The 13,012-nt window shown below is 37.7% G+C and overlaps 1 protein-coding gene across 1 annotated transcript in view; it reads right to left on the bottom strand.

The window, feature by feature from the left end:
- The window catches only part of LOC139711856 (GON-4-like protein), a 110,013-nt gene that overhangs the window by 51,711 nt on the left and 45,290 nt on the right, over positions 1 to 13,012 (bottom strand). The window contains exons 7-12 of the mRNA XM_071623708.1: positions 8,931 to 9,108; positions 8,283 to 8,402; positions 6,019 to 6,059; positions 3,155 to 3,589; positions 2,284 to 2,370; positions 1,633 to 1,819 (exon numbers count right to left, since the gene is read on the bottom strand). Of these exons, the coding sequence (XP_071479809.1) occupies positions 1,633 to 1,819; positions 2,284 to 2,370; positions 3,155 to 3,589; positions 6,019 to 6,059; positions 8,283 to 8,402; positions 8,931 to 9,108 (1,048 nt within the window). The remainder of the gene's footprint in view (positions 1 to 1,632; positions 1,820 to 2,283; positions 2,371 to 3,154; positions 3,590 to 6,018; positions 6,060 to 8,282; positions 8,403 to 8,930; positions 9,109 to 13,012) is intronic.

Raw genomic sequence — 13,012 nt, 5'->3', positions numbered from 1 at the left:
TTAGCACAAAACTAATCAATGAAAGTGATTAATTGTGAAAATAATCAGGTTTTTATGACTTTCATGACAGAGCACTGTTTTCCATAGGAAATGTACACAAAATCACAAAATTGTGCCCGTTTTGGGGCGACATTCCGTTTCAAAAATGGGCGTGGCTTCGCAAAAGTATGCACGGACGTCGCCATAATTAGCACAAAATTAATCAATGAAAGTGATAAATTGTAAAAATAATCAGGTTTTTATGACTTTCATGACAGAGCACTGTTTTCCATAGAAAATGTACACAAAATCACAAAATTGTGCCCGTTTTGGGGCGACATTCCGTTACAAAAATGGGCGTGGCTTCGCAAAAGTATGCGCGGACGTCGCAAATTTGGTCTCAAAAGTTGCGCGAGACTTGAACAAACAAAGTCAAGAAGCCTCGCGACGAGGCCTTCTCGCGTTACAGAATTATAGCGCGAAACGTCGAGGCCCTTTTAGGGTTAAGAGAGCAGGTATTTGGAAGTTTGGATGGAATTTGAACATTTTTACTTGACCTTTGACTCTTGTCCTTTGACCCTATGGCCAACAATTCGTCAAATAATAACTAACTAGTAACATCCATTTTTATGACAATACTTAGAGCTATTTCCAAAATATGTGAAAAATTGTGACATTCTAAAAATTTTTCCATGACCCTTGATCCCATGGCCAAATTCTTTCCAAACAGCATCATTATGCAGTAATGCATGCATATGACTAGTTTGATTAAGTTTTTACATTGAGTAATCTCCAACGTATGAAGAAAAAGTGTAATTGCAGCATTAGTAAAATCTTAGCATTTTAAGCCGACCCTTGACACCATGACCCCAAAATTTCCAAGAGAATCATTGCCAGGCAGTACATATATACGTACTTCATGATGATAGCAGCCATTTTTCAGATATGGAAAAAAGCGAAATTTTAGCAGTTTTACATGACCTTTGACCACATGGCCCAAATCTTTCCCTATAGAATTTTTATCTGGTTATACATGTACACACTGAGATTCAAGAAAATAGCTTCAGATAGATATATGGGAAATAGTGAAATTTCGAACAATTTGATCTTTGACCTTGAGAATGTGCACCTAAAAGTTGATAGGCACAACTTCGTCCACTCATATACATGCCAAGTTTCATTAGGATGCCTCAAACTTTTTTTTTAGCTACCCCGTCCACAAAATTGATGAGAACAGATGGACATACGTTGTAAGGGTGGATGGACAGACGGACAACCCCAAAACACAATGCCTCCAATGACATTTCGTAGTGGAGGCATTAAAAAACGACAATTGTATAAATTTTAAAATCAGTGATGATACGTGATAATAGCTACATATATGTACATGTAAAATTATGACAATTTGAATGCTAGTCAGTTACAAAGAAGTGGCATGGCACTGTACACACACCTAAATAGCAATCTCTGTCACAGAATTATAACACTGCTTGTCTTCAATTAATCTGTTTTGTTTATACACTGAACCTAATTCTAGATTTGTTGACACTCAGTGCAATTGTGCAAGGACTGTATATGTGAATGTTCAATGATCTCTTCTTTATCAAGTCTATACACATACAATTTGTAATTTCACCGGACTGCAATTAATACCATTTGTAGCCTTGTAATGTAACTCGTCATCAACATCATCTCCTTTGGGGGGTGTGTCAACAATTCGAAGGGCTTCAGTCAGGTTGCATGAGCGGAAATTTGAGTGAAACTGGAGATGGGCACCACAGGACTCCCTTTGTGTCTTGACACCTTCCTCATTCACACAGGCCAGCAGCTCTAGCTCCGTCTAAGGGACAGGGAACAGTACATAAACTAACGAGGGCAAGTCTCTCAGTTTAGGAATATTAGTTTAACTTATAATGCCAAAAGGTGATGGCCTTTTACCTACAGCACTAGACTATTGACCAATACATAGTGGCATTTTTATCTAGGCCTAGCCTAAAGTAATGCTGGTGTGTAGGATATTTGTTTACAATTGTTGTTCTACACTATTTTGCAATAAGGCACAAATATATCTGGTGGTTTATCTACATACATTGAGCAAAGGTTCCCTTTCGCTCTTTCACATCACAAGAAACAGGGACAGATTTCTACCTTATGCACCTTTATCATTGAAACAATGAAAACATAATGCTTCCAGGGAAACTTCATGGCTGAAACATTTAAAAAAAAAAAAAATGCTTAAAATGTTAGATGCTAAGGCTCAGAGTGCATACCAGTACATATTACTTAATGCTATAATATATTTACCAGAAATTGTTTTGACTGTTCAGCATACTCTGACAGCTTTGGTTTCTCCCTTGTAAGAAGGTGAACTTGACACAGAAGTTGTACATGCTGGAAATGAAAATGATGAAAACAAAAGAAGTAGGACAAATTGTGTTATGAGGAATGATATGCCTGTCAGATCAGTAACAAAATGATATTCAAACCATTCTTACTTACATATTCAGTCAGTTCAAAGGTCTTGTTTACCTTTGGGAATAGTGATTAAAATTTTTTTTTCAAGATATGACATTTAATGCATTTGTGTAGGTCTTTCGTTCCACAAAACATCCCATCATATAAAATTTTCGCAAAAAAGCCAAAAATATATGGATATCTGTATTTTTCTCATTAAATTGTAATTGTATACAGTTTAGTCTGGAAGCATTTTTATTATAACTATTGTTTACATTTTTTATATTTAACATCGATTTTACCAAACAATTCAATTTTTAACAGTGGTTGTTTCTTTCCCTAACTCACATTTTAGGACTATTTTAAAGCATTATTGCTGGGTTTTTGTTTCATCTGCAAATGGTAAAGTATGCTTTTAATGATAGAATGTTTAAGAGTATACAATTGTATATGTTCTATCACAAATTCACACAGGGTTTTCCTTTTGATACTAAATCCTGAAGATATATCTCATGTCATCTTTTCTGATTATCCCTGCAAACAGTGATATTGTGATGATGTCATTTACAGTCTAGACTAGTCTCGAATAAGTTCATCAGGGAACTGAAAATCACAGCAGAGTATCTCTAGTCCCTGATACTTCTGTTCTGTTCAGAGTGACATTAAACAGTGACAGCATCTTCCTGGTAAGACTTTGGGAGTCTACTGTCACCCATCTCACCTGCTGCATCTGCTGCTGGAGCTGAAAGAGCTCCTGCACCCCAAAGGTGAGGGCAGGGAGAGGCTTGGGCTGAAAGTCAAAGCCTTGGCAGACAGCCTGCTGTACTGGCTGCATCACCACCAACTGCCCCTCGGCACGTTCCACTGCAGTGGCTACCGACTGGAATGCCTCTGCTTGCCCTGTTGGTGTTGACACAGATGGCAGCAGGATGGATGGTAGACAGGAAGGTGGTGTTGAGGTGGACTGCACAAGGGTGGATGAATCAGATGTAGAGCATGTTGTTGCTCCCAACTCAGGAACAGCTGGAGATGAAAGAAGCTTGCAGGGGGACAGTTTCTGCTTCTGCTGCAGCAGGTTTCCTATAAGAGTAGGCTGTGGCTGCTGGTCAAACTTCTCCATGTCAAAGTCTTCCAGCCAGTCCACCTCATCCCCATACTACATAATGGATTGGATTAAAAAAAAAAAAAAAAAAAAAAAAATTATATATATATATATATATATATATATATATATATATATATATACATATTGTAGTTGTTCCGCGTATTGGCAGTACTAGAAATAGCAATAATAAAGTCACAACAGAGGAATGCAGGGAATGCATTAATAGCCAATCTTGATTTTAATGAATAATCCAAATTTTCGAGGATCCTTCCTCTTCATCAGGGATGACAGTGGCCAAACTGCTCGCCAATTCTCTCATTCTCCCTTATTACGATTATTGCAGTATCTCATGGAGCAACTGCAGTAAAGGAACAAAAGACATTCTGATTAAGCAACATAAGCAGATGGCAAGAATTGTCCTTAAAACAAACATGCTCACTTCTACTTCCGAAATGTTCCGTACTTTGAAATGGATTGATATGGAAAAAAGATGGGAGTTCCAGAAAAGCAAACTATTGTTTGATATCATGAATGACAGCGCACCCTCTTACTTGTGTGACATAATCACATTGTCCACCCGCACTCATGGATATCGAACACGAAGTTCGGAGAATTATGGTGTTATTATTCCAAGAGTAAGAACTGAATGTGGTAAAAGATCCTTTTCAGTTGACGGTGCTCTACTATGGAATAGCCTGCCACCCCAAGTGCGAAATGCCCAAAGTAAGAACGTTTTTTGTTCACAGTATTTGAAATGGTGTTCTGGGTAATAAGTTTATCAATTTTTTTTTCTCTCTCGCGGGATGTTGATTCACGTTGTAGCGGAGGGTAGAAGAAGAAGCAGATTGTATGTTGTTGTTTGATATTGTATGATGATATTGCAATGTTGAGTATAGTTGATTTTGTTGTTAGAAATGAATGTTCACTTTTGACGTACAAAATAGTATAATGTATAAGTGAATGAAGAGTTTAGTGTAGATAATAGTTTTTGATTTGGTAAATTGATAGAAAAAAATTTAATGGTTGTATAATTTTTTCTTCTCAGACATGTATATTTTGATATATATGATATATTTATATTCATTTAGGGGGTGCATTTTTCTTTATAAACTCAGACAGTAAGTTGCATTTTTTCCCATCCCGGTTGCAAACTGCTACATTTTGTCTCATTCTTCATTTTCCCAATGTTATGATCAGTTCTATTCTGTTTGAGGTACTATTCGGAGTTATGTAAATGTTATTTGTTGTGATTGTCACCTTGTATGTATGTGTTTACAGGGCCCCCTGGAAAACATGACAGTGCGAATCTTCACAATGATTATCATTGTGAAGATTCGCACTGTCATCCCTGATGAAGAGGAAGGATCCTCGAAAATTTGGATTATTCATTAAAATCAAGATTGGCTATTAATGCATTCCCTGCATTCCTCTGTTGTGACTTTATTATTGCTCTCTCTCTCTCTCTCTCTCTCTCTCTCTCTCTCTCTCTATATATATATATATATATATATATATATATACATATATATATATATATATATACATGTATATCAGGTTGACAGATGGGACTGTTGAATGGCAAAATAGAGTAACATAAAGATAGAGTAAATAGCAGTTTGTTGTCAAACATAGGTTGAGGATCACTATTTCCTGCACTCATATTACTGTAATTACCATTGCTTAATTTCAATTTTCAACTACATCCCCTCTTCAAATAAGTTACTTTGGCACACACACACAAAAATAATTTTTTTTAAAAAGGTGAAGTAGTTCAAATGGCAAAGGTTCCTGTTCACAAATTGCTAAAGGCTTGTAAGCTCCATACTGAAACTGTACAACAAAAATCACTCAAGGGCAGCATGCCATTTTTAGGTAATGGTAACCAGTATGATTTTGTTTCTCCATCACTCATGTGATCATAGATCATAGTGCTTTCTACATCTTGCTAGTGGAGATATCTAGTAAAATAGGCTGCACATTAAAAATCATGCACCAAAATAGTTCATCATCTATATGAATCTGTGTTCCATTTATCTCTCTCTCTCTCTCTCTCTGCCAGAAGTCCTCATATGGGTCCAGCCTAACAAGAGGGTACAAGTACTCAGACCTAGAGAAGAAAGTACAGCAGTATTTCTACAGAATGAACAATCCCATTCACATGTTGAATTGGTAGTTTAGTGTCATTCATTACAAATTAGGAGGAGTGTCACATGCAGTACTCAGGAGCTTCTAAAACAGGAACTAAAAACCTCTGAAGTTATATGTACCACCCATATGTGTATAATGCTCTAGAATACCACCTTTGGCATTTCTTCTGTCAGGTGAGACACTTTTCATGGGTCACATACTGCAATTTTTCAGGTGAATTCATACTTGGCTGTACAATCAGACTGCCCATCTGGCCCAATGGAGTACATTCAGACCACACTTCAATCAGCAATAGGAGGAATCAGGACAAGCTTTCCAAGATTTGTACTCACAGCTTCAACAACTTCATCCAAGAGTTCATTCAGCTCCTTCTCTATTCAGACAAATGACAAACAATATACAAATACAAACAAAACTATCACAAGTAGAAAGTGCAAGTAAACTGAAGTAGTAAGGATAAGAGTGAAACAGTAGCTCCCTTCACTGGCCCTGACAATAGCATACCGTCATGAAGGATGCCATATAATTCAACCACTTACTTTGATTGTTACATTTAGTACCCAAAATACCTTGTTCTGATTTTTTTTTTAAAATGCAGCAATATGTCTGCAATGTACAATCAAGAAGGATGCTGTAAGGGAAATAGCAGATCGATATTGTAGATTATGATGTGTGAGGATCGATGGAGAGATGGAAATGTAACAAAGAAGAGGTAACGCTGTGTGCCAAGTTGGCAGAAGTAAAGAGGAACACCTTACGTAATCCTGGGGCCTGTCTTATAAAGACTTGTGATAGAAATCAATCACAAGTTTTGTGAGAGCTGCAATGCAAGTTGAGATTGATTTGGGGACTTGTGATTGATTTGAAGGCTTTATAAGACGGGCCCCTGGTTAGTGGTGTCGATATCAGTCATTCTGTATGTTGTCAGACGTCCCCCTACACTTTGACATTTCTGGTTCATTCTCTTGGGGAAGCACCTCACATGGTGGAAGTTACCATCATGGCAATGCATTATTCAATAAAAACACCTACATGTACTGACAAAAAAGGTGTCTCACACGTCTACCTATAACTGTGACACAAAATTTGATCCTGCAACAATTACTCCAGTCTTATTTTCTCAAAGGACTTAATGTTAGGGTTAGGCTTGTGGTAGGGTTTTAGGTTTAGTTTGATGTGAAGATGAGGATTAGGAGGAGGGTTATGTTTGCGGATAGGTTTTGTGTTTGGCTTAGCATAATGATATTTCATGCAACTGTCGCAGGAGTAAATGTCACACATGCCAAATCTTATGTCAATTGCTCAAAAACTGAGGGAGTAGTTTCATCAACAAGATTTTGCAACAGATTGACCCACTGACCTCCCACCTGCCCAACCGACTTACTGACTTCACATCCGACCTAAGAGTGACCCCCAAAATCCCTTACACACTGTATGATTCAGTGTCATGCTAGATGAAGTTCATGATTTTGACCATTGACATAAACAAAATGATATCTTTGTGAAAAGGAAGTTTCCTGTATCATATTTATCATCACACCACATTACATTGTTTTCCAAGTTACTATAAGCTACATGTTGTATATTTGTAAAAAGAGTTTTAAGGTGGACTTCAGTTTCATTGATCATGACCTCTAGCCTCTTACCCTAACATATCTTTCAAAATATTATCTAATTAGTTAAATCATTCATCCCACATAATAGGCGTTTTTCACATCAGCCCAATAATAATCCAAGCTCAAGATATTTTTCGCGATCGCAATTAGCGCGCTGTTTCATTTCCTATTCACATCAGCCCGGAGAGAATTAGCCCAAAATTTTTTCGAGCTAATTCGACAGCTGAGCATGCGCAAACAGTGTCGGGTATACCAGTAGAGCGCACGCTTTCAAAAAAAATTACCTGCGTGATGGCCATCACACATGCTAAGCATGATGGGATGCATCGCACTAATTTCTTGAGGTGATTTCACATTATCAAATAGTGCGCTAGTTCCCAAATTATCCCGTTATTTCGGATACTTCTCGAATTGGACTCGAGAAATTTTCTCGATCAGAGCGATGAAATTAGTGCGCTAATTTGTATTCACATTATCAAATAGCACGCTATTTCGTGATCGGGTTAATTTTCCAAGTCAGAAAATAGCGCGCTATTTCGAAACATCGGGCTGATGTGAAAATGCCTTGTATTACCACTCTACTGTACATTCCAAGCTTAAGTTCTGGTTCAAAATCACAATTTTAGTCCTGAAATCCAATGACTTCGAAAAAATTGGCTCTTAATCTTGTCAGCGCCTCATGTAGCATAGGTGGGTCAAGCATTGAGAAAAATCACTAAAATCATGATCACATGATCTGGACTGTATGGACAAATGCTAGGAAGAACAACCTGAAAGCATTATGCATCCAACCTACTTCAGGAGAAATAGTACATAAACAGAGTAGTCCCTGTTTGACGAGTGAGCTCCTGTGCTGTGCTAGTACACAAGACACATCTAATTTTTAAATTCTGGTACTTCCCAACGTGAAGAAAAGTGCGTCTTTTACACAAGTTTTACTTTACACAAAAGCAGCACTGAAAATGAGATGGATAACTTACTGCTAACACGAACTGCCTTATCAGTTCGGTAGTCTTCTTTATCCATTGTTTCTTCTTCTGCCAGGAAATTGTATTCAGGATCATTTTGTTCGTCATCATTTGTGTCCACGTTGGTCACATCTGAATTGCAGAAATTGGAGAGGATGTTTTATTGCACACTGTCACATACTTAAAACAATACATACTAGAGTATACTGATTACAGGAAACTGAATCAACTTCCTTGATAAATGCAGAAATATCATGCTTATCAACTAAAAACAACTTTTCTTTTGCACTTCTTCATGGACATACCTTGCATAAAATTTTAACTGACGGGTAGAAATACAGTTTGAAAACATCAAATCAGTGAACTTTCTTTTAAGAAGAAGATGCATCATGACTGACATCCTTTCTTTAGGAATATATTGAAACATGCATAACAGTATACAATTGTACCAGTAACGCTAAAAGTGCATTTCAACACCATGTTGGCAATAACTGAATTGAGTAATATCACAACAATGCTAGATGTTTCATAGGAATTGAACCTAAAATAAATGAGTCATATACAGATGTTGCAAAGATCATGGACCAAAATCTTAAAGCCTGTTTAGCACACCAGATCATATTGACTTTACTGATAGAAAAAACAGAAATGTCTTTATACCCTCAGTACGAAAGAGTCCAGCCAGCCATTTTTTCCATTCCACATCTTCATGATCGGATTCATACACATCATACATGTCATGTTCTGCATCTGGCGCAACAAATGATGCCTCGATCGCCTCCAAAGGCTTGTCTATTGGACACTTGGATCTGGTACGATGAGCGATTATAGTGGCCTCCTGGTAGTCATTTGTGGCACAAGATAGTTTTTCCACATGAAAGAGAAAATGTGACAGAAAAAAAGTGAGTATTCATTCACAGCTAAAATGTAGAAGAGATTCCCCCAAAAGAGAGAGAGAAAGAGAGAGAGAGGGAGAGAGACCAAAGCGTCTCACACTCACCCGAGTATTGCAAGCCTAGTTCACCATCCATACATTCTTGCAGACTTTCACCCAAGAATATTGCAATCTTTGAGGGTGGGGCAGCTTTGAGAGCTGGGGGCATGGTATCCATTAGCATATTCAATCACATTGTTAAAAATACAGGTTTGCTAAGTAGGTTCTACACTGTACTTGGAAAATTTGACAATGCAGTTTTGAAAACTAGAAATGTCGCTACGGCGACAGGTATGCCTCCACCATAATGCATGGTTCTCCAAATAGGTCTATAGTACATGTGGACAATGTGTGATTACATTTTCACAAAATTGGCAAAATATTAAAATGCCAAGTTTGTCACAAATGTGTTATATGCTCACCTTCCTTGACCTAGGTTTAATTGGATGAATAGGAGAGCATGTATTTGGAGATTTAAGAACTTTAACTTGACTTTGATCCATTCATAAGTTTATGCACTGAGTAATTTTCAAGGTATGGAGAAAAAGTGCAATTTCTGTATTGAATAGTAAATTGTTGCCATTTTCATCTGGCTTTGACCCTCAAATTCATGTTAAGATATTCACTGTCAGGCAGAACATGCATAAATATGTAGTAAGTTTCACGATAACTTGAACCATTTCCTAGATAGTATTATGGAGGAAACAGTTAGTTCAGCACTTTCACTTGATCTTTGACCTTTTGACCTTTGAGGCAAAAAAAGAAAAGAAAAAACTTAACAGAGAATCTCTATTGGGTTATACATGCATACACCAAGTCTAAAAAAAAAAATAATCTTGCTAGCATTGCATAAATATGAGGGAAATAGTAAAATTTGGAAGTGTTGCCCTTGACCTTTGACCCCATGAACCCTAAATTCCCTAGATAATCATATACAGTGTATAATCATATGTTCCATGAAGACACCTAGAACAATTTCCAAGGCACAGAGGAAAAAGTGAAATTTGAATGTTTTTACTTGACCTTTTGACCTTGACCTTTGACCTCATGACCCAAAACTTTCACCAGAGAATCTTAATTGGGTAATACATGTATACCCTAAGTTTCAAGAAAATATCTTCAGGCAATGCATAGATATGGAGGAAATAGTGAAATTTTATGTATTTGACCTTGACCTTTTGACCTTTGACCTTGAGCATGTGCACCCAAAAGTTGATAGGCACAACTTCACCCCCTAATACACATACATGCCAAGTTTCATTCGGATACCTCTAAAGGTTTTTTAGTTACGCTTGCCACAAAATTCATTACGGACGGACGGAAGGACGTACGACCTTACGGTGATATACTTGTGTGTCTACCCCTTTGTTCTCCCTTTTGTTAAAATAGACACACAAGCAAAAATTTTAGCCACACAAGCCTGACGGAATAAAGGCCATCTATTGTGCACTATTGTTCTCCTAGCCACACAAGCATACTCTCGTTAGCACGCTACGACGGACGGACGGACGGAAGGACGGACGGACATCCCGAAAACATAATGCCTCCGGCACCACTTCGTGGCGGAGGCATAAAAAAAAAAAAAAAAAAAATTAGAAATGTCGCTATGGCGACTGGTATGCCTCCGCCATAATGCATGATTCCCTTAATAGGTAGTACATGTGGACAATGTGTGAATACATTTTCACAAAATTAGCAAAATATTAAAATCACATGTTTGTCATAAATGTGATGAATGTTTACCTTCCTTGACCTAGGTCGAATTGGATGCATAGGAGAGCATGTGTTTGGGGATTTAAGGACTTTAACTTTACTTTGACCCTTTTATAAGTTTGTGCATTGAGTAATTTTCAAGGTATGGAGAAAAAGTGCAATTTCTGCATTGAATGTACATTGTTACCATTTTCATCCGGCCTTTGACCCTAAAATTCATAATAGAATCACTGTCAGGCAGAACTTGCATAAATATATACTAAGTTTTAAGATAACTTTAGCCACTTCCGAGATATGGAGGAAGAAGTAAGTTTAGCATTTTCACTTGATCTTTGACCTTTGACCTTTTTGGAGAAAAAAAAACCCTTCCCACAGAATCTCTATTGGGTTATACATGCATACACCAAGTTAAACAAAAAAAATAATCCTGCTGGCATTGCATATAAGAGGGAAATAGTAAAATTTTGAAGTTTTGCCCTTGACCTTTGACATTTTTACTTGACATTTTGACCTTTGACCTCATGACCCCAAACTTTCACCAGAGAATCTTAATTGGGTAATTACGTGTATACACTAAGTTTCAAGAAAATATCTTCAGGCACTGCATAGATATGGGGGAAATAGTGAAATTTTAAGCATTTGACCCTGACCTTTAGTCCTTTGACCTTCAGCATGTGCACCCACAAGTTGATAGGCACAACTTCACCCCGTAATACACATACATGCCAAGTTTCATTACGATATCTCAAAAGATTTTTAGGTATGCTGTCTACAAAATTAATTACAGACGGACGGAAGAACGGAAGGACAGACAACCCAAAAACATAATGCCTTCGGCACCACTTTGTGGCAGAGGCATAAAAACTTACAGCTCTATCATCTTTGATTCTAGAAATTAATATTTCTGATTATTCCTTCATTTGGGCAGTGTGGGCCCCCTGATGCCCCAAAGGGGAGCATGGTGCCCATTCGAACAAATTGAGATCCTATCCCCAACAAATGCTACCTGCCAAGTTTTGTGAAAATCCACCACGTTGTTTTCAAGAAGATGGAGAAAAATAAATGTACAATTTAAGCCTGTATTTGGATCCCTCCTTCCCCAGCTTCAATGGGGGGTGGGGGGCAAACCTGGATATGCAATGAACAAACTAGAAACTACAGTCATCAACAATGTACTAATTCATAGTATTAACTTCACTTTATCACTTATGGTTTCAGAGAAGATTTGTAATTATTTGCCCTCCTCTCCCATGAGCCCCTACGGTGAGCATGGTGCCCAGCTGAAGAAATTGAGATCTTAACCCCCCGACATGCTACCTGTCAAGTTTGGTGAAAATCCATCAAGAGTTTTTCAAGAAGAAGACGAACAAATACAATTTAAGTCCCCATTTGGACCCCCGGTGACAAAGGGGGGCTGGGGATGGGGACACCCCTGATTCCACCATGAACAAACTTGAAACGTCATCAACATACTAACTCATAGTATTAACTTGGCTCTATCAATTCTGGTTCTAGAAAAGATTCTAACGATTCCTTAATTGAGGGATGGGGGAGGTCCTGGGGACACCCAAGTGGGGCATGGTGCCTATTTGTACAGATTGAGATCCTATCCCTCTAAGATGCTACCTGCCAAGTTTGGTGAAAATTCATTCAGAAAATTTTCAGGAAAATGATGAAAACGTACAATTTAGGCCCCAATTTCAACCCCTCTCTTCAGCTCAGGTGAGCTACAATACAACTAGAAATGTCGCTACGACGACTGGTATGCCTCCGCCATAACGCATGGTTCTCCTAATAGGTCTATAGTACAATGTCTTGACAATGTGTGATGACAGTTTCACGTAATTGGCAAAATATCAAAATGACAGGTTTGCCACAAATGTGCTGAATGTTCACTTTCCTAGAACTAGGTTCAATTGGATGAATGATTAAAATGTCAGAGTGCAGCCATTTGGGGAATTGCGGATTTTTACTTGACTTTTGACCCTTTTATAAGTTTATGCATTGAGTACTTTTCAAGGTATGGAGAAAAAGTGTAATTTCAGTATCAAATGGTAAAATATTATCATCTAAACCTGGCCTTTGACCTTTGACC

Source organism: Diadema antillarum, unplaced genomic scaffold (assembly GCF_040938485.1).
Source record: "Diadema antillarum isolate AM-2024a unplaced genomic scaffold, OU_Dant_1.0 seq00001715_RagTag, whole genome shotgun sequence".
In the NCBI taxonomy this organism is placed as follows: Eukaryota; Metazoa; Echinodermata; class Echinoidea; order Diadematoida; family Diadematidae; genus Diadema; species Diadema antillarum.
Note: the sequence above shows the minus strand (reverse complement) of the source record. Positions and strands in the feature narration are given on the sequence as shown.